Source organism: Tuber melanosporum (genome assembly GCF_000151645.1).
Source record: "Tuber melanosporum whole genome shotgun sequence assembly, scaffold_1, strain Mel28".
Classification (NCBI taxonomy): Eukaryota; Fungi; Ascomycota; class Pezizomycetes; order Pezizales; family Tuberaceae; genus Tuber; species Tuber melanosporum.
Genome location: NW_003298755.1, coordinates 1,817,435 through 1,839,654, shown reverse-complemented (window position 1 = coordinate 1,839,654; position 22,220 = coordinate 1,817,435). Strand labels below are relative to the sequence as shown.

At 47.0% G+C, this 22,220-nt stretch overlaps 4 protein-coding genes; 2 read left to right on the top strand and 2 right to left on the bottom strand.

Moving 5' to 3' along the window:
- Positions 1-3,995: 3,995 nt before the first annotated feature.
- Positions 3,996-5,315, bottom strand: GSTUM_00003957001 (uncharacterized protein; the record flags this gene model as incomplete). XM_002835131.2 has 3 exons in its annotated part: positions 5,096-5,315; positions 4,880-5,024; positions 3,996-4,745 (listed from the first exon to the last, which is right to left on the bottom strand). Exons 1-3 carry the CDS (start codon positions 5,158-5,160, stop codon positions 3,996-3,998), a joined length of 960 nt encoding a protein of 319 aa, XP_002835177.1. The 5' UTR covers positions 5,161-5,315.
- A 1,341-nt stretch (positions 5,316-6,656) lies between these two features.
- Positions 6,657-8,411, top strand: GSTUM_00003956001 (uncharacterized protein). XM_002835130.2 has 6 exons: positions 6,657-7,398; positions 7,462-7,488; positions 7,554-7,616; positions 7,685-7,864; positions 7,935-8,106; positions 8,163-8,411. Exons 1-6 carry the CDS (start codon positions 6,724-6,726, stop codon positions 8,222-8,224), a joined length of 1,179 nt encoding a protein of 392 aa, XP_002835176.1. The 5' UTR covers positions 6,657-6,723; the 3' UTR covers positions 8,225-8,411.
- Positions 8,412-8,819: 408 nt separating this feature from the next.
- GSTUM_00003955001 (uncharacterized protein) lies at positions 8,820-9,567 on the bottom strand (the record flags this gene model as incomplete). XM_002835129.2 has 1 exon in its annotated part: positions 8,820-9,567. The coding sequence occupies one exon, from the start codon at positions 9,565-9,567 to the stop codon at positions 9,241-9,243; it is 327 nt and encodes a 108-aa protein (XP_002835175.1). The 3' UTR covers positions 8,820-9,240.
- A 7,985-nt stretch (positions 9,568-17,552) lies between these two features.
- GSTUM_00003953001 (uncharacterized protein) lies at positions 17,553-19,897 on the top strand (the record flags this gene model as incomplete). XM_002835128.2 has 2 exons in its annotated part: positions 17,553-18,569; positions 18,632-19,897. The coding sequence occupies 2 exons, from the start codon at positions 17,553-17,555 to the stop codon at positions 19,418-19,420; spliced, it is 1,806 nt and encodes a 601-aa protein (XP_002835174.1). The 3' UTR covers positions 19,421-19,897.
- Between the last annotated feature and the right edge of the window lie 2,323 nt (positions 19,898-22,220).

The window sequence follows — 22,220 nt, the reverse complement described above, 5'->3', positions numbered from 1 at the left end:
ACAAAAGCGAGAACGAACCTGCCCCAGCAACAACCAACCATTTTGAGAAAAACTCTATGGAATTGGCTCCTCTTTAATTGTATAGACTCCGTTTTGATTGGGCGAGCATTGGTTAAGGATGGTAAGGTGGGAATTTTTGGGTGGGTGAACCCACATACGAACGCCAGTATACCGGTATGCCAAAGCGCTAATATTTGTATATTATATTACTAAGCGAGGGGAGGCGAGCAAGATGGTAGGTTTTGGGTGTCCGGCACTGTATCCGTGAGTGTTTCGTCCTGCTGTGGTTCCGGTGTGGTGCTGTGGTGCCTTGCAGTACCGGTGCGAGTACAGCATAGTAGTACGGCCGTACCTTCATCCAACGCGGTTGATTCCCCGGGAATATCTTGTTCCACGATGAACCTACCGGTATCTGTCACTTGCATATATTTACGGACTGACTACCGACGGGGGGTGGTGGTGGGAGGTGCGGAGGGATGGAGGGATGGAGGGATGGAGGGATGAGATGTGCATTGTACTGCACCGGACGTACAAGTACGTCTGGGGTTGTCGGTCACCCAACGTCCTTGGAAAATCCCGATACTGAATAATCGACTTTTGAGAAAAATAATGAAAGAATCCCTTTCAAAGCCTCAAATGACTTTTACCTTATTTTATTAACCCACTTGAAAACAACAACCGGAAAATGTTGCAGCAGGCTATTTGATAAAGTTGTGTAACATTGGTACAGACTCCAACCGCAACAATGACCTCCCGCATGACCTCAGATGAGAAAAAAAATCATAGACTAGTTTTAATTTACAGGTACTATTTAAAGGATTTTACCAGAGGGGGTCCTATTATAGCCAATAAAGGAGAAGATTCTATTACAAATCCAGGAATTTTGGATCAAGTCGGCCACAAGGGCAGGCCTTGGTTTTCTGGCACCATACAAATTTCACAGCACGTGAATATCAAGGGAAAATAGCTTCTTCACCCCCCGATTGCTGCTGCTAAGAACGAACCTTATGTAGTCTATGTCTCCACCCGCTTCGTAGCCCCCCTTTTCCCGCTGTTTACAATTTATCTGTGGTTGTGCCACTACAAGTATCGAGATTATTGCAATTCCCCAACACCCAGATTGCTTATCACACAAACCCTCTCTGAGAAGAAAGAAACACGGCTCCACCGGGTTGAAACACTCTGAAAGCAATGAGTTTCCCCACCTGCCAGGTATCCTAGTGTCAAGTTGTGCGCTCTAATATGATACCGCCCACTTCCTGGTGAGTAACCCGAACACCCCCGAAACTCTGGCAAACCCAAGGCGCCAATGAAGCAAGCGAATTTACTAAAATCCGAAATGATAGATCGGCCCGCAGTTTCTTAATTACTCAAGGGCTTATTTTCTCAGATGTCTAGACCTTTTTGGGGGGTGGTGAACTCGGTTGTCAAAGTCACATTTTGGTTGTTTTTTAGCCCCAGCGTCCGATCTTTAATCTTACCAGGAGCACTTGCCAATTTATGAGGTATTCGACTGCCTTGGCGCCAAGACGGGTATTAATTGGTGTCAAGGTGTCCTGATACAAATAGAAACCTCACGGAAGACACTGGCTTCTAGCTCGCGATTTGTACTAGTACCCTTCTTTAAACAAAGGGGCTACGAACGAGTAGAATGCCGTAGTTTCAACAAAAGGGTTGGTCGGTGATTCGAGCCGCCAGATGCTGGAGCAATTTGGTGGCGGTGGAGATGGTGGTGTTATGTCTCGGGTGTATGCCGTGACTGCTGTGGTTTGCTTCGGCTACCAAGCTGGCGAGTACTCGTACTCGAGTGGGTGTGGGATGGTTTGAGGAATTGTGCTGATGATTGACCGTGCCAAGGTTCCTGCTTGAAAGTCTCTCAGCAACCGTGGAAGATGACGGCACTCCTGACTCCCAGAGCGAGTGCCGAATAGTTCAATGATATTATAGTAACATATTGGTAGGGATGGGATCAACGAACAGGGCAAACAAAATCACTGTTTGCCAAGACACTTTTAATGTAAGAGTACTCGTACTGTATAGTATCACTCGAGTATTGTTCGTTGACCCCCTGCCGGTACAGTACTCGTCTATTTCAACAGAAGATTTATTGCATGTGATGGGAGATATTCAACAAAAACACCAATTTTATTAATCAAGAGCTTCTAGAGCTCATTATTTCCTATCTCAATCCTTCACTACCATACCCTGGCGTTTTCATATTTTGTTCCACAGCTTTTTGGCCTTTTTTTCTTTCTTTCCCGACCGCCCCTCTACGGGTAACTCGCAGCTTACGAGTAGTTGTCCATGGGCCTAGTTTCCTCAAATTCTGAAGGGAACCCCGGCAGAACGATGGCGCAAGCTTGATCAAATTTACATGCATGTCAGTTTTAGAGTTGTTCGAGTTAGAATTGATGACTGATCAATTATTTATGATGCCTAATTGATAGAGCACATCAGATCATTATAAAAAAGTATTTCCGTCTCGAGTTCAAGGTATCGTAGGAGTGACACTTTCAGAAAAGCGGTCCATCATAAGGTTTCTACTGTAAAAACTAGATCGATTGAGAACCTCGCTGGGACTTTAGAATTGCCTCTCCTAGTAGGATCCCTTATATGATACCCTTCTTTTTATTTGCCCCAACAGATGGCTGAAAGAGAATCCTTTCGCCGTATTCTCCCCCCCCTCCCATTATCCAAAGGCGGAAATTCTTGACGTCCTAATTAACGTCACGCTCGATTTTTCCGGTTGCTTATGATACGGCAATCATTTATTCATCCGCCACCAACCACCATCATAAATTATCACGTTGAGCACACACATGCATGGTACGGCGTTTCAACGGTTTCGACTATCTGTAGGGCTGGAAAGTCCGTGTAACCATTCACTGCTTCTTGGCGAGCCACTCGAGGATCAAGCCAGCACCAAGCAGGCAAATATTCACTTTTCACATTTATGGAAAGTGCTGCGCTGCTTCGAGGAAACGGCAAATTCACGCTGTGGGTATGATACCCTTCCCTGCCCCACTCAACGCCAAACCGAACAAACGGGGGTGGCATGAACGGGGTTTTTTTTTTTTTTTTTTTGTCGTTAGCACCTTACTTGCTTATCATAGTAAAGGATACAAACACCCGAGTACGAGTATCGTACCTACTCCATTCAATACCGTAATCCACCGGCATGGTAGCGGAATGGGGGGTTTCTCACGGGTATGGTGCCGGGCACCTGAAATCAACCAGGGACCAACACATGAATAATTTTCGGAAGTTTTCAACTACAACCACATCTTTGGGGAGATCTGGCTTGATACAAGTGCCCAGAAGGTACTCCTCTCTAATTCTGTGTTTTCTGATCCCTAATTAGAGCAATATTAGTGGAGATTGTAAATTTTCGAATTTCCCATGCATGGATCGTTTAGAGGTTGCTTTGCCAAGCCCCACTATTTTGTGTGTATTATATAAGCAAAATGAATTGCCTACCGTATGAAGATTGCCCATGAAGGTTTGATCTCAAGTGCCAGGCACCATAGTCGTATTCTGCTGTGGTGTTCCCCCTTCGTAGTTTGGGTTCTCCCACAAAATCCTACAGAAATACTTCCCGAGGTTAAGCTTCGATGTCTCATCTTGATGAAGACCTTCCTAGTTCCGCAATTTGCCTCCTGAGGACTCTACCGTGCACAACTGCACCTTACTTTACTAGAATACCGCACACTGGCATCCGAGAATATCCTTTTTCTTTCTTCTTTGCACTCTTGAGGCGGTAAAAATACCAAAGGGTCTAACTTACCCCTGATATTGCCTGCGGTAGCGTGGTATTGCTTCGACGTCTCCAAATAGTGCCGTGAACTCTTGCCCTTTTATATAGCTAGCATTTATTAGCTCGTGACCCTAAGAAACCCTCTGCGGTATTGATCGTACAGGACAGGAATCACGCGGTTTAAGGCATATGTGTATGTTCGTATATACGGTACGGTATATATATATACACATATATAACTTCACACGTGCAACCCCAACCTCCCCGTTGACAGATATCCTCTGTCTCCACATGCTGATCTCCACTCAATACTCAGTTGGCCGAGTATTTTCTTATCGTTGGCGGCCACGTCTTCTTCCCACCCCTCTTCTGTCTCTTCTGGATATAACAAGAACGCAACCTGCATGACATCTCTAGAGCCAAGCATGGGCGTATCCTTGGGATTCCTTTGGCCATCCCCTCGTCCAGTTGACCCTTGCCAATTCAGGCTTGTAGCTGTCCATCCCTTCGTTGTGCCCATGTGTACCATCTCTAGTGATATAGGACCATCCCCCATATTTTCGAGTTGTGCCTCCAAGATAGCCCGGCCACCGGAGAGGGACCCAATCTTTGTCCTGACAGTCAAGCATTGTTGGGCGATAAATTGGTATAATTTACGGAAGGTCCTGACTCGTCCGGGCGCTCCTTTTTCGCCTTCACCATAATCCACTCGCTTTGGTGCTTCGGTATATGTTACGGTAACTGCCAGAATATGATTTCCTTCTTCTTTCAGATCGTATTTAACAATCTTTTGAAGGGACATGACAGGATCTAAGTCGGCTGTTTGTCGTTCGTCCCCGCCAAGCTCGAGATTGAGGGTGAGTGATGGGGTCTGCATCTCAGCACTGATCCTAACGCTGGTCGTTATCGAGGTTGTTTCATTGTTTGCTGATAAGCAACAACTGAAGGTTTCGCCAATGTATGCATTTCCGAAGGCTGGCGGAAGGGTGAGCTGTAGAGTGATCGGTTTGAGTGCTTGGCTGTCAGCTGCCGTTATTTCTCTTAATCTAGGTATCCTTCGGCCCCAAAATCATGCTCTCTACCGAGGCAAGTCAGAATTTGGGGACCAGGGTAGGTATGACGTACCAAAGGGCTTAGGATAAAGGGGTCATCGGTGGAATGTGAGGGATATGCATGTGATTGCCGGGAGAGCTCGTCTAACTCTGGGGACTGGTTCGAAGGAGTGGCCTTGGGTAAAGAATGCTGCTCTGAAAGCGAAGGTCTGGAGAGTCTGGAGAATTATTAGCGTGGAGGATCGGTAAAGCCGGTCAGACACAAAAGGTTTCTGAGGCTGTGACATACCTGAGGACCTTCAAGGAGATGGAGTGGGGTTCTTTAACCTCCGAAACCGCTCGTTCACGCGGCATCCTATTGGACTGATTGCGAATTGTTAGGTGGTGAGTGCGATATAGGTGTCGGGGGGGCAGAAGACGGAGCTCAATCTGATACGACACCAAAGGTTGAGGATTTGTAGCAGTACCGGTACTCGAGCACAGTGCCGGTATGTGAGACTCGGCGGGAGCTGCTGAATTTGAGAGCTCCAGTGTCTGGTGTTGATTGATTGAGCAACACCACTGTCTGCATGCATGAGCCGCGCCAAGCTACCGCGTTATTCTTAGATTAATAACTCAATGGTGGCATTTTGCGGCGTCTAACTGGCCTACCATAACACAGACTTACCTTATCATATCCTACTCGAGCACAGCGCGTTCCGATATTTTGGTCTTCAACAAATTTGTTCGAAACCTCATCCCCACGAAATACCGTACCCCGCATCACATCACTGGCTACCACACAACATCAGATGACGGTTCCTCTTCAGCGAGTCGGCTGCCTAGAGTTGATTCTGGACACGCCAAAAGGCAAGTAACTGGCTGCGGGGCACACTACTCTGTTCTGTTATGGTGAAAATTTTCTCTTTCCCCCGCCCTCTCCACAGTTTTGAAATCAGACTTGAAAGGTAAATGCGGACTCGTGACTAAATAATTCACGCGTGCAGGACGTGGGGTGTTTGCTACCCGTAGAATTGAGGCTGGCACAGTCGTTGATACAGCACCGGTCATCGTCTTGAACAAGGAGCAATTTGACAACTATATTCAGCATTCATTGCTGCTGCATTACAGCTAGTAAATGCCTCCTCCTCCTCCTCCAGCTCACCTCACTACTCCTCCAACATCACTTTCCACATATACCTCATTCATCGTCAATGATACCCCCACACTTCACTCTCATTGGTAGAGAAACCTACCACGTACTCTAGTACCTCATGCATTTGAATAAGCATTGCTTAAATCTGGCATAGTAATTGGCCAAGGGCCTGCGGAACGACAGGGAGATACACAATGCATCAGGCAATTGTTCTCGGGCTTGGCTCCATGTTCAATCACTCGTCGCTAGGACAAAACATCGGATGGAGGCGAGATTTGGAAAAGGAAGTAATTGTTTATACGGCTTTGCGTGATATAGCGGAAGGAGAAGAGCTGTTGATATCCTATGGATCGTGCCTTACATTCGAAGATGTTGAAGCAGCTCAGATGGAGGAAGATGAAGAGGACGTCACAGATATCTTAGCTCGAACCAATATCTGATCGAAATTTTTGGAGCAAAACTTACTCGTATGATACTCATGTATCGGTACTTGAGTGTGATATCTTACTGGGATGTAGGGTAGAATCTGATAATTAGACAAGGGTTAGGGTTTCAATTTAGCCCACTCAACAGTTTGTGGGGTCGAAAGAGTCGACAAAACGTCAGTGGCGCTGAGATACCATGTCACCCTAGCTTCTCCACTCCCAGAAACCTCTCTTGGGCCTTATCCCGTCTTCTGAATTTGACCACCAGAACCACACCCTTCTCTCTCACCACACCTTTCCCCGCAATTCCCAATAAAATCAAAACCCGCACAGCTATCAAGCATAAACCCCGAAGCAATGGGCTACCAGAACGATAATATCGCGGTTGGCTCCTCCCCGACAACGCGCGCGACCCGCTCCAGTAGCAGACCCGCTCCCCAAGCCGAAGCCTTCCCATCACTTTCCGAGCCACAAAAGCTCCCCGAAGTTCCGGGGGGGCGTGGCCGCCCACGAAAAATTGCGCCAAAGCCAGCACCGCAGAAACAAGAACCTTCCAAGAAACGTGGCCGCCCGCTTAAGCGCAAACTCATGGACGAAAATCAAGACGATGACGACGTAGTCGTGATTGAAAGCGCGTCGACACCAGCTCCAAAAGCAATGGGGAAAGGGAAACAGGACGTTGTTCCTATTGCCTTTGCCCCCCCTCATCCTGCCGTTGTCGCTCCCCCCGCTGTTCTGCAGCCTTTTCTACTCACACAGGAACCCCCGCAAAAGCAAGCAAAATTTGCCCCTTCTGCTTCCAAGAGTTCTGGCGCAGCCCCGGAGAAACGCGCAAAGCTATGGCGCAAGCAGCCGCCTAAAACTGTAAGTGAGAGAATTAGCCGTTGTCTTACTCAGAGGATGGTCGTTCTTGACAGGCAGAGAGTTATGGAAAACGATATTCCCCAAGAGATTGTCAAAATCGCGGGAAGCACCGGAAATGTTTACACGGTTCATATTAAGCAGGTTCCTGTTTGTGATTGCCCTGACTCGGTATGGATTTCCGCTCGGCCACCTATGATGAGTATATGCTGACAAGCCTTGTTGTTACCTTAGAGTCCAACGTGTAAACACATTCTATATGTATTGCCAGCTGTCTTATGGCATGTATTTGTGATATAACGGGTCTGCTGACATTGTGGCAAAAGGTGATGATGAAAGTTTTGAAAGCACGCAGTGATCTCGTGTACCAAGCTGCCCTACTCTCATCTGTACGAAAGCCCCTCTTCGGTCATGACTTTTACCGGTTTTCAATCTAACTCGCAACGTTAAATAATAGGAATTAAGAGAAATGTTCGCAAAAGCATCGCCAATCCACTCATCCGGCGAGAGTGCAGGTAGTAGCGCACAAAAACCACTAGATGAGGATGATTGCCCCATCTGTTATTGTCCTTTTGAAGAAAATGGCCGTGAGGTGGTTGTCTACTGCAAAGCCCAATGTGGCACAAACATCCACCAAGTACGTCACCAATTGTGTTCACTCGCCTCGAAAGTAATCCATCTCCATGCATGTCTAACAAATATTACAGAGTTGCTTTCGCCAATGGGCTTCAACCAGAGGAGCCGGAACTGTTACCTGTGTCATGTGTCGCCAACCGTGGCAGGGAGACAGTGACCCTCATGAAGCGCTAGCAAAAGGCAAAGTGAATAGTGAAGGCTACGTCAACGTGGCTTCAGAGCTTGGTATGAGTGGACACAGAGGTAACTATTCCCATGAAATTTTTATCGCTGGCTTTTCTCCTTACCTCTATCCACAGATTATTCCACATACTACTACCCGCCGTATTTCGGTGGTGGATTCAGACGAAGATACTGGTAGTGGGTATACGCGCCCCCACCCCGCGATATCAAAAAAAAGGGTAGAGCGGTGTTGAAGTAGTGTTCTTGTTGGTGTTGGTAGGCTCGATGGTATTCTGGGGGGCTGTATGTGGCTATATCTATTATCCCCTTCTTACTTCCATTTGTTGATAACCATGTCCTATATTTTCAAAAGCATCTTTACTCCATTATATGACTTATAATTTATTCCTTGGTTCCCCATTTTTGCCACAGCCTTCAACCCTCCGTATCTCTTTGATTGGGCCTTTGCACAAGTGAGGATCAGCAAAGCAACCCCACACATCTTCCAGACTCTCATGCATGCCCCCCCCAAAGAAAAAAATTTACCTGCGAAAATCGCACCATCCCCGGTTTAGATCGCCCAAGCGTATGGGGCGAGGAGCTATCATAGGGTATTTAGTGTTGTGAGAATCTAGGCCAGGCCATCCCACACGCCACTCAGCGCTTCCAAAGCGGGGAGGATGATCCGCATTCTAAACCATCCCACCCCATTCACCCATCCATCTACCTCAAACAGGTGCCCCCATTCCCCATTCATTCAGTCACAACCCCGTCAAATTGCAAAGCCTACTACTAATACCGCAAAATTGAGAAGCCAATCTGATCCTATCCTACCGTATCCCATCCTATCTCATCCTATCTCACCCTTGATTCCTATCCTGAGCGCACCGCACCTACCTATGGCACAGCATAGCGCCAAACACCTCTCACAGTCTTTAGCATATCAATTTCCCCATCCACTAGCTGTGACTGCGATTCCGTTTTTTCCTTTTTCGACACAACCCTTGCCCGGCCATATCAACGAACCGGACGCTAATTGCGCGTCCAATGCTATAACCCCGTATAAAAAAAAATCCCCCGGATTATGATTACGATAGCCCCCGTTTATTATACGTTGCCCTATTGCGCACTCGTTCTTTCGCGATCGTTTGATGATAGCATATGAATAAATGGATGACGGGTGATTGGCGAGTAGGTCCCATGCTGCAGCTCTAGTCATGAAAGCTCACTCGACCAGAGAAAAAAACCCTGCAGTGCTGGGTGGGTGGGCGAAGGAGGGATGTGCGGAGGGTTTTGAATCCCGCCGGGTGTGTGAAAGGGGGGGGGGTCAGGTCTTCTTCCTTTGTCAAAGTAAGGTTTTGGAGGTTGTGGTATGGGGGGGGGAGGGCATTGGGGTGTTACGGTTGTGAGCTTGGGTTGGTTCGGAATGACAGTTCGTGACCCGACACCGCGCAAGATATGATGATATCCAGTCCAGCCCGCCGACCCGTTAAAACACCAGTAACACAGATATGTCAGCGGGTGTGAAAAATTTCCTATCATATCGTAACAAAATTCAATGCTAACTAAACCTTCCTCCCTCGCACCATATATATATATATATATATATATACTCAGTGAGACATCCCGTGACCAACTGCCCAACTAACAAACAAATGTTTCTACTGTACCACCCACCCTCGAATAACCCCACAGGTACCGAATACCAACACCCTCTCATCTCCTGCAACCCCCCAACAACGTCTTCTAAAAATGGAAAAGAGTGATCGTCCCCCACCGGACCGGAGAGGCAATTCGAGACATTCTTCTCACGATTTACCTTACATATAATGCACCGACTCCTCTGGCTGTCCTGTTCGTTCGTTTCGTCACCGCGAGAACTATTGGTCGTCTGTCGGTCGGTCGGTCGAGTGACCACCGCTGGCGCGCATGCCCTATCCGCGGAGAGGTAACTTTAGGTATATACACCAACTTATTATAGAGATAAGTACTTGCCGTCCCGCACCGCACCGCACCGCGCCGATCACGATCATAAGGCTGTGGCCAGAATCGGTTTTGTTACCTTTTCGGTTGTGTTGGAAATTTGGCCTCGCGTGGGTTATATATAACTTGATAGGAATAATTTACTGATTTACGGTATCTGTACCCGTACTAGCGAGTGGGAGATTCGAGTGAGAAGTTGTGAGAGCAGGAGGTTTTTGTTTCCTTCTTGGTTTGATATGATATGTATGGTTGAAAGGGGGGGTTGTTGTTGCTACGATAACCAATAACTTGTAGGGGTATGATACTAGTGTGGGTACTTGTACGAGTGCCTATGTGCTCTAGACTCATCGCCACCGCCACCACCACCACCACCCCTTTTTCCCCTTGCCCCCTCCCCTCCCCAATCATTGGTACAATTGCGATTGGGAATAAATCTTCCGAGACCGATTTGGGGTTTGGCAATGACTTGCTTTGTGGAGATGTACCGTACGGCACTTGTATGGTATGATACGTATCATACATACTGTATCATACTGCGCTGTAACACGGCGCTGGGTCATCATCTCTGGGGTTGACTTGACTCGCCCGTTGTCAATGGGGCTTTGGATACGCAGTCTATCAGTGATTGGCACGCTCGTACTAAGCACGTTATCTTCGTGACCTGTTCAATGTACGGTAATGCCAATCAATGGGCTGCTTTTGAATTCTGGTAACTGTATGTGCCGGTAATTGCGCGTCCAACACCGCCGTGCGGTTGATTCGTGACGATCTTGATACACCGATAGATAGATGGACATACATACAGGAAAAACAATTCCACAGCCCCAAGATAAATTGCAGCCATCATCAGCTCAACCCGATGTTCCCCACCCCACCCCAGACAACCATAGATTTATTCCGAATGAAAAAAACATCATCTCAAGCCTAGATCTGCCTCACCTTACCTTGTTCCACTTTTACCTCACCTTGCTCCCCCGCTGCTGCTACTTACTCTACCTCGCCCGGCTGAGCAGTCAGGTAGAAATTTCTCCCTCCTGTCCAATTTACCCCTTCCATTGACTTCCCTCCCTCCCTTAGCTGGGGCGAAAGGAGGGCTCAGTGCTCTCTCTATGAGTACACGCATGCACAATAGGCAAGAGAATTCGCTGGCGACGAGAAATTTCTTTTTTTCAAGTGTGTGAGGTGTGGTAGAAGCGCAGAAGTACGGAGGCCTCTTTCTCTCCCTCCCCTTCCTTCTCTTATGATACACCACAGGCGGCGGATGGGTAGATGGGCGTGGACATGGGCGCGTATAATTATTTTTTGTTTTTTCTCCCTTGGTATTTATCGGTTGGCTTGGGATCTTAACCACGGTGCAGTGGGGATACGGTACAATAGGTTAGGCGGGGGGGGAGGCGATAAAGTTGACTTTGGTACAGTCGCAGGTTTGTTTGGTGGATATAATAGGTAGCTATCAGAGGTAGGTATGTAGGCGAGGAGGAGAGGGAGAGGGAGAGGAAGGAGAAGGATAAGGAATGAGAAGAATGAGGCATGCAAACGTACTGTATTGTATGCATGTGAGCTGTGAATCTCGAGCATCTGCCGCTATGCTTGTAAGTCACAGTATGATATGTAGTAGATACAGTGGAGGAATAATCAGGTCGATAAACCGGAGAAAGGAGGCGGAATGAATTGTATTTCCCCCGTGCCATAGAGTACCTCTGTTCAGGGCACTTTACAGATAGGCTGTAACATGCAATGCATAACTCAGTCGAGGACCCGTAGACTACGAGTACTGTCCTGCCCACGCGTGCCTCCACAGCTATCCAGGTATATATGTTACCGGACGCTTACATTCTCTCCTTTTATTTTTCTTCTTCTCCTAGGGAGGCTGACAATTGCTCCGTCTAGACTGCATCGGTTTTCTGGAGGCACTTCTACTGGAGTGGTACTTGTAGTAAGTCTACCCCCGATTCCGTACCTGCTTGTAGATGATGTTTTGCAAGGTGCTTTTTTTTTTTTTTTTTTTCTTTTTGGTAAAATTTCCGGTTTGCCGGTGCGGTAGGCCATCAAAAAAGATTCCTTTTCCTTCCCTTCAGCTTCTGCATGTAATACACCGGCAGCTTACTGCGAGAAATAGAATAGAGCCAGCAATGACCTCACCATATGTAAAGAACAAGAGGAAGAAGAACAAGAGGAAGAAAACTCTTCACTCGGGGAGCTGACCGAATCGTTGAATCTTACTAACGTTTTTGCGGTGGCACTAGGCTTTTTGACGTTTGAGCACATACTCGAGTACTCCGTACTTTTAGCTCCTGAGCGCGCTAGAATGAATTGTTTCGGTGGTCGCGCCTATGAGGGAAAAAAAAAAAAAGAACTCGAGGAGAAACAAGTTTCGACGCCGCACGGTGTTTCGGGGAGAGAGAGGCCACCGGCCTCTCGAAAGAAATCTCACGATGAGCACCAAAGTCAATTGCAGTACCGGCCCTGCGATCCTTCATTTCTTTCCCTTTCTCGCCACTTGTTTTGTCGGTCACTGTACTGTACAAGCACTTGTATACAGGATTGACTACGGACTGCGAACTGCGAGCTGCGAACTGCCTGACTGACTGACTGCCTGTCTGGGAAGCCGAGGTCAATTACCGGTAGCCAACCGACAGGGACTGCACAAGTACTTGTACAGTACCAGGTACGGTATACATTATCCGCGTAGGGAGATAATTTTTCCAGAAATCCAGACTGATTTTTCTTGTCTATTCCTTTCTTTTCTCCCTCTTCCATTTCGCTTTCTTCTTCCCCCGACAAGCCAACGCACCGGTGACACAAGACCCAAGCCATGATTTCCGGAAGAAGCGGCAGGCGGGATGCCCCCAACGGCAGTCCACGCTAAGGGCTATAAAGAACGTGGGTGGTTTCTAGGGAGTTTCAAAGAACCGCAGTGGCGGGTTGCGTGAAGCGGAGAAACGAAGCCTTAGGCGAGGGTCTGTACGAGTACTGTACGTATGGACTTACCGTCAGCCAGCAGCAGTGCCCATCTCATCCATCCACTCCACCACAACCCTTGTGGGACCCAGGATTCAACCACCCTGGAGAACCAGAGTTCAGAGGCACGGAGAGGAAGCCCTTTTTTTTTTTTTTTTTTTTTAATTTTTAATTTTTAATTTATTCCCACCCCCAAGGCGAGGGAATGAATGAAGGAAGGGAAGCCTCTTATCCCAAACTATAGACGCAATTGATATCACGCGACACGTGTCCTAACAGAGCAAGCATAGTTTTCCTGAGGTGATCTATTACAGTACCTTCCCCAGGCAGTGGAGAGGGAAGAATCGACTCCTTTGCTCCTTTGCTCCACCCATTCCTGACTTCAAGCAAGTTAGGGGGGTGCTCAGCTCTTAACTTCATCCACGGGAAAAAAAAAGGACAGTTAGACTACTACACAACGGTACATGAGCTGGAACAAAATGAGGAAAAAAGTATGCCGCAGAAGCCAGGGAAGGGAGTTGAAGAAGGGGAAAGAAAAGAAAAGAAGGGAAAGGAAAGTATGGTAACAGATCTACAGACACAACGGAATGAATGAATGAATGGCCTAATTTCATAACAGCGATACCGACCATGCCAGGTGGTCACAGTAGAGTCTTTGCCATGATCGATCGGTGTGGTGCGGATACGGTGCATACGAATGAATGCATTTGGTTGTTCGCATGGTACTGCACTCGACCACGGTTACAGTGCTCCAGCACTCATAGATTGCCGCTCGCGGGGAACTGGAGGTGAAGGAAGCTTCTGGAAGTGGCAAGGCATGGTACTGTACTACCGTAATTAGTACAAGTACGATAAACACGACGGAGGAGGCAGGCGTCAAGCATACGGGCACTATCCCGCGCCCAGGCTGCGGGTCAGTTGAGAGAACTGTGGACTGCGGTGGAGGAGGGGGGGGCATCTGGTACGGCGGAGTTCCCTTTTTTTCTTTCTTTCTTTTTACAAGGACAACATCCCGTCGCTTACCGACGATAGTACAAGTACTTGCACGAGATCGCGGTTATTGAAAGCCGACAGATCATGGCCAAGGCCGGGCCCTCCTCCATCCTCGAGGGCAGCTCGCCTAGAGAGCGGCCTGCACAACACGGTATCATACATAAGTCAACTTGGTGGGGCTCTCCCCTCCCTTCGGACCGTTAACTACTCGAGGACCACGTCGGAAATGGGGGACCGTGTTCGTGTTCTAGGCGTGGCTCAGCATACGCAAACTCACGTGCATGACAATACCGGCAATAGTGAATAATTACAACTACCAAGTTGGGCTATTCATGCCCACCCAGGAAAGGAACCCATGGGAGAACAGGATGTGCATAGCATGACTTATTAGGGTTCTGCCTTCCACAAGCTGACTGAACGTCTGTAAGAAGCTTTTCATAACGGTATCTTCGCATAAGAGGAATTGAAGCAGCATAACAGCAAGAAACCTTCGTGCTGCCAAACCCCCCTTTTACCTTGGCAATGGACAGACAGGCACAAGGCGAGAAGAAGTGCAAAGGAAGAACTCATGATCTGTACGATAAATCGCAATAGGCGTGGTAAGTAAATAATATGCTCCACGAACGACAGAAGGTGAACTGGGGAAAAATAAAAACAATAGGGGTTGAGTTCAAAACAAAAAACAAAACAAAACAACCCTCCCCCCCCGAGTTAGCCGGCTTTCTGCAAGACTGAGTGGTTTGCCCCTTTAAATGCACGTTTGAGGGAGACCAGCAGAAGAAGGAGAAACGTTAGGAGGATCTAAGTCCACCCGGAGATGCTATTCTCCGAGTGGAGAGATATCCATCCCACCCTGTGTTTCCTATATGTAAAGGTACGATGACGGTGACTATCCTCAGAAAAGATGTCTATATGATACGATAGATAAATTCGTCCATGTTACTGTATAGTAGTGTCGAGTCTTGTGATAATGATGCGGTGCCGTACCGCTAAGGGGGGGGGGTGGGGAATAGCTGATGATATGCTCGTTAGTTTATTCGGGGTTTCCAACCCCCCCATGAATAGACATGTTACGCATATTATGCATAGCATTTCATCCTATTTACTATTTATTTTATTTCTCTCGTTATAGCAGGAAGGAATTAAACATCCTGACGCAAGAGATGGGGTTTCGGGAAAACTATGAACAACTGTATTATGTAGTGTAGTATGTAGGGGTAAAGGGTAGAAAAAAAAAAAAACTATTCTAAACAAGCATACCCCCTCAAGCCTCTGCTACTGTAGCTTGTACTTGTACCATACAGCTGGCTACCCACCCTCACTGTGCTCGAAGTACTTGTACTGTACGGGTTAGCTTAGTGTAGTTATCAGACAGTTTTTTTTTTACTTCTTTTCACTTCATAGTCGGTTCATGCTGGAAACAACAGAAAAAACTCGTGGTGGAAGAGGAGGCCGGAATTATTTGTGGTAGGATACTCCCGGTATCCAATCGCTAGTTGCAGTCACGAGTGGCGAGTTCAATTGATGATGGGTCATTGCGGACAGGGATCTGAACGGACGAACAGACGAACGGTTTTCCAGACAGCGAAACGGAATTGACAATTGAGATCCTAGTATTAATGGGTTGATTGACTGATTCAGGCTTCATGATTCAGCACAAGTACGAGTAAGGCCATTCCATTCTCTTAAACCTGCCCACTCCTCATCCTTATGCTGTTCAAGCGGCAGCAACTGTTGTTGTTCTGTTGTGGGTTGCCTGCCTGCTTTGCCTCTCCGCCTGCCTAGCTAGCTTGCTACCTGCTTGATTGCTTGCTCCTCATCCACGGCACTCCCAGTTCTTAGGCCAACTGCCTTAAAACTATTCGTTTCTCCATGCACGCCCGGGCAAATTGATCGCTGTCGTTACTTGCACCCTTCCAGCCAGTCAACATTATAGAACGTTTACCAGACCTCTTGTTCTGCAACAACGCCCGGTTCCTGGTCCCCCTTCAGCATGTGGTTGCTACAAGGTAACTTGCCTCTGGCGCGTGAAAAATTCCCTATGTGCGTTGTTCACCCACTGGGTGCGCCCCACGTATGTGTATGGTCACTTCGAACTGTAGTGTAGAAATTATCGTAGCAGTGAACGGATTTTTTTTTTTTACCAAAGCGAGAGGTTTCTCTCTCGGGGGGACCGTTTGTCTGGTGCTCGGAGCTTCATGCTCTAGAGCACCGGCAACTCTCTGGGTCCACCGCCCTTCCCGCCCCTCCCCCTCCTCCACCTACCACCCTTCCCCCCATCGACTTTGCAATCACCCCGCCGATAATAGCTTTCTCTTAACCTTCCGGTGTTGGGATCGTCTTAGGTCCCAGGCATTGACAGTAAGTTGTCACTTTGAGCCGGGAGGAGAGAGGGTCTGGGAGGGAGGGGTCGAGGTCACCATCCGGATTGGACGATGGGTGATGTTTTGGAGGAAGTATTTCATCAATGCTGTTGCTAGCGCTAATCCATGGAGGGAAAAGTGAGAAGGTGGATTTGGAGGCAGAAGCGTTATTTCAACAGACATTTTTCGGGGCCCAACCAATTTCTCCCACTTGGGGTTGGTTTGTCGAACAGTACCGTACTTGTACTTGTATCATGAGTATTATTATTATTATTATTATTATTATTATTATTATTATTATTATTATTATTATTATTATTATTATTATTATTATTTTCCAATTAATATAGGTTTATCCTTTTCTTTTCTTTTTACTTTTTACTTTTTATTGTCTTTGCGGGGGTCACTACCGTAGTGAACTAACGGTCTCTCTGGCCCGAGGGTCACAGACACTCCCAATAAGTCGAGTCTCGGTCACCCTACACACCACACAGCATGTTTTTACCCAAAAATCAAATCCAACCAACCCGCAGGCCAGCCAGCCAGCAAAGAGGCTTCCACAGAACTTTTACTCGAGTACAACTTTAGATCAGCCGCTCTTGGGCTGTGAAGAAAAAAAAAAAAAAAAGAGAGAGAGAAAGAAATGGGGAAAGGGAGAGGGAAAGAAAATCTGGGAGGTAGCAGTTCGATAAGAACGAATGAGCGAGACTGAGGGAGAAAAATTGGAAGAATGGTAAAAAAGAAAAAAGGGAAGGGAAAAAGAAAGAAAAAAAAAAGAAAAGAGGCAGCTGTGAGAAAGAAATGGTTGTGGGCCACTTGGGTGTACCCTACTTTTCTGTCCCTTGACCCATGTGTATCACAAGTATGATACTTTATACTTTCCGCGCCCGCCCTCCCTGCTGCAGGTCCCTGGGTGGTGGATAGATCTTTATTTAAGTTGCTCTCCTCCCCCTCTCGATTTCTCAATTTATATATATATATATTTTTTAATCCACCTCCTGCCTCGGCTTCACAGGGCGCTCTTCGAGTTAGTGCCCATTCCTATTCTTTTAAAAAGTCGTTGGAGACCCTTTTCTATAGCCTTTTCTCTGGATTTCTTAGTGGGATTTTATTTATTATTATTATTATTATTTTATCGTTTTCCATCAGCAGAGCTACACATACATATTACCTGTTGGCTCTCTGACTCAAAGCCGTCTTCGAGCATCTAGAGAACAAACGGAGAAGATGGATTCGAGTCCTGGTCCCCACCGTAGCCACACTCGCGGTCAACCCTTCCACCTTCAGCCTTCAGAAGGGGAATATGACACATCTTCCGTCAACACTACATCAACACAATCAATAGATATACCAGAGTCGAGTTCGCATAATGTAAGCTCGGAAGTCTCTACTCCCGGATACGAGTACCAATCATCTCCCAATGCTCCGGCGAAACGGTTAAATGAGTCGGCTCCTCCACCAGAGACAATGTACCCATTAAAGCGATTAAAGGTGGAGGAGTCTGATTCCAGCTCGTCCAATTGTTCATTGTCAGAATGCTCTATGCCCGCAGAAGCCCCAGCACCGGATTCCGAGTCTGAGAGGTCGTCAAGGGTTAAGGTTGCGGGAAACAAACAGTTCAGATCGAGGTCGTTACCCCCCAACCTTCGACGGAGAAGACGAACGCAACAGGAAAGCATCCAACAGCACATCCCACCTGTCACCCTGAACACCCTGAGAGAGCTCGACTTGCATGAGATCTACCGCAATCCTAAGCTTAGACACGACGTTGTTTTCGATTCACAGCTTCATTTCCGACCGAATCTTGATGGGACTAGGGGGAGGAGAAAGAAGGAGATGGCGGATATGTACTGGCAGATCGTCCTGCGGGAGTGTGAGGTGGTTTTGGGATCATCCAAGTGGAGGAATGCCGAAATGTTCTCGACAACACCGAGGAAGCTACCGATCTTATTCGAGACGATGCGTGATATCTTATTGACACTGGTTCCAAAAACAGACAGGTCGGACGTTGAGTCTATCTTGGATCCCCCTCTTTTGATGCAGCAATTGAAGCACAACGTGTTGGATTTCAAGGGGCTGTCGTTGTGGCTGGCTACGGTCTTGAAGGCGCATTGTGCACCGATGAGGGATCAGTGGGTGGAACAGATGGTGGTTAAGGTAGCTCATGGAGTGGATAATAGAAAAGTGTCTGCATTAGTAGAAGGAATACAGATGGTTTTCGGGATTTTGGAAGCTATGAAACTGGTATGCAACCCCTGTTTTGGCGAGCCCAATTTGATGAAATATTCAATTCTGACTTTTTGCAGGATGTTGCCAACCACCAGATTCGAACACTTCGACCCCACCTAATTTCTACGGCTATCAGCTTTGAGCAAGGTTACTTTCAAGATCGAATAGACCAGGGACGTCTGGACATGAAGGAGCCAAGGAGTTGGTTTTCGAATGCTGTAGCGGCCCGCAACACGAACGAAGCCCTCGACCACATGGTCATCTTTACGGGTGCCGTGGTAGATATGCTCGCTTCCTCGCAGTACGCCAAATACCCAGCCACCTTTGTATTCGACTACGAAAGGTTAGAAGGTCTGCGGGACGACATTCGGGAAGCGACATGTCTCAAGATGGCTATCCTCTTCTTCCGACAGCTGACTCTATCATCAAAACGGGATGTGGATGCGGCAACAATTGACAAACTTCGAACGTCGATAATCGCTATCTTGGGAGACGAGGATGGTGTTCACCGATGGTTACGGCATAGCAACGCCGTTGCCCTGCACGTTGCTCAGACGGCCTACGAGTTCAATGGCTCAACTGGGATCGCCGATGCCTCCACAGTCAAGATGGCAGAAAATTGGTTCGCGAAGCACCTCCAGATCAACTCACCGATCTATGTACATGTGGAAAAGGAGATCTCCAAGGAACTGACGGGAATGGTCCTCCGTATAATTAAAGGGTGGTCCTCACTTTCCACTTTCTCCATTATGCAATCGGCCGATGTTACGGGATCTTCCATGGAGCTGGCCTCGATAGCCCAGAGAGCATCGCATATCGTCTTTATGCACTGGCGGATATTCGGAAAAATGTATTTGGCGTCGTGATTTCGTTTGCCCCGGATATCGATTTGTTCCTTCCACCCAAACCTTTTTCTTTTTCCCTTTTCCACCTACCGCAACAGTAATATGTTTATAATACATCGCCCAATCTTTCCTTATTTTTTACCCATTTTCCTTTGTTTTCGGTATAAACGGGGGGGGTTTTTTTTTTGGAGGCAAGGTGGTGTCTATTTATTTATTATTTCGGTTTACTTTCCTGCTTATTTCCTTTTTTAATCTGTGTTCCTTTTTGTTTTATTTTTATTTTTAACTTTGTTTTCTGTTTTAGTTGGGATGGGTTGAGGTTTTTGGCTTTTTGGCTTTTTTTTTTTTTTTTTCACAAATAAAATATCATATGTGCGAATTTGGGGGTCTTTCCTTGTTTCCTTTTGTCAGTTTTCCTTTTGTTTCCTCTTCCTATAAACAGCGGCGTATTTAGAGTGGATCGGCGGTAGAAGTGAATCCAAATTAATGTGATATCTTGAGAGTAAATAAATCGGTCCCATCGAAACCCGTGAAAGGTGGTTTGGTTGGTTACCACTGGTCCATAGGAACGCCGGCTGAGAACCTAAGACTAAAAGCATTATGATTCTAGAGGTAGGATGTATTATCGTTTGAGCAATTTAGCCCATCGAAATCGTTGTCTGATGACCTGAACCTTTGTAGGCCACCATACAGTTATCATATAATTCATAGGTTATGAGTTCAAGCACAAGTTGAATTATAGCCGGTATGATGATACCATATGATACCATCTGCACCCAGTGTGCCCTTGACTTTTACCAGTGTGATTATTGGGGGCGGGGAGGGAGGGGAGGGGATGCAATTCGATCCAATTCAATTCCTAGAAGGAAAAACCCTGACACAAAAACTATAGTCTCAAGCCATACTGTACTCGTACATACCCTCATGGGATGATCCGTGATCCACTCGGAGATGCACGAGGTTTCGAGTGTATGATATTCGCACCCTATAACTCGTAGAGTATGATACTGTATCGTACAAGTATATACCAAGGGACCCCCCCACCCCCGAGTCGGCCGGGATTCCAGGTTCGTGCGTGCGTCTGAGACGATGGGATCCCGGACCCTTCGGTGTTTCCTCTATAATGCCGCTAACTCGAACTTGGAACTTTTTCTTCTTTCTTCTTCTTCCCCTTCCCAACCATCTCCAGCCGAAGCGAAGGCAAGGAAGAAGAGTCCTTCTGCAGAGTTTTTTTCTTTCTTTCTTTTCCTTTCTTAGCTATTTACGGTGTACATACCGACATATCTATCATTACCGCACGCATCTATGATAGGTTATGGAGTGAAAAGATTTAGGGCATCGTGCCATCGGTTGCAGGGGTGTATGTTTATTATCATTACAAACAAGTACCATACTTGTACCATCGATTCTGCTCCAACTTGGACCTCACCGCATTGCTGAAACAAGCGAAAACAACGTGGGAAATGGCAAATGAAATACCGGTGCATAAGTACGATAAACGAGCCCAGATGTTTGTCTCGTTTTCACAGTTTCTGCTCCGTTTTTGGCCCAATCATTGGGGTAGATTAATTCGGGATCTGTAATATCCTTGATATGGTGCCTGATCGGGAACCCTTTATCATGCCATGGGTCACTCACTACTCTACGAGCGGTTTTCATCACTCTTGGCATACCCGTGGACTCCAAAATCCGACCCGGAAATCGTAAGGAAAGAATCATCTTACTTTTTTTTTGGTGGGCAATTTCTCCTATCATACTCCGTAGAATTTTAGGATGATAGAACTAAAATTTGCAATGTTTATTTTCTTTCCCTTACCATTCTGCTGCACAGGTGGCAGGGATTATTTTTCAGGTAAGCCCGAATTATCTGTTCACTAACTTTATTAGTGAGCACTTGCAACTGTTTAGGGAGTGGTGAAGAAACATGTTTTGAATGGTGGATATGTCGTGTCTTGGTGTGGGCGAGGTCCAAGCTTTCTCGCATGCACTGATGGCATGCGATGGGTGCACTCGAGTGCCGTTACCGTAGTGGTATATAAAACATTTGATACACCCCTGCGGGTCCATGGTATTCTAAACCTTTTCTCAGAAGGTTTTGACTGGACTTTCTGCAATAGCATTTTGCATAAATTTACCGCTCAGTGTCTGCTGTGCTGTGCTGTACTATTATATGACACCGCACCCGATCGAACGGCACAAAATATTGTGGAGTACAGTACCAGTACGAGTACAGCACCCTGCCGGTTAGTGTCAATCTACCCTTCAGAGATACAATACCGTACCGGTACTACAACTCCGGGGGAAAAAAGAAAAGGAAAAAAGAGTATTAATGAGGCGAAGCTACACAGTACTCGTACCCATCGTATCATATCCTATCGTGGGCAACTACAGTACTGCCGGTGCCGTGCTCATACCATTCCTTACTGTGCTGTGTTGAATGAACCATTACCGGTGCCGTACTCGAGCACACTGCTAGCATGACAAAGGGGTGTTTCTCGTGCAACGCCAACATGCTGCCTGTACCAATTTGTATCATCAACACCCCCCCCCCCCCTAAACAAATAAGTCCCAAACCCATGTGCTACATACTAATACCAATACAAATACCCCGGTGTCTTTCTTCTTCTCTCGTGAGTCGACCGGTGTAATCTTGCCGAAACCAAATAAGGACAACTATAACGACTGCACCAGCTTCAGGGTGATTGCCCTGATGCAGACCTTTTCAAAGATAGCGGAGAGGGTAGTCAATAGTAGGCTAGTGGACATCGCTTATAAAACTGGGTTGTACTGCGTCAATCAAACAGGTAGTCTGCCACAGAGA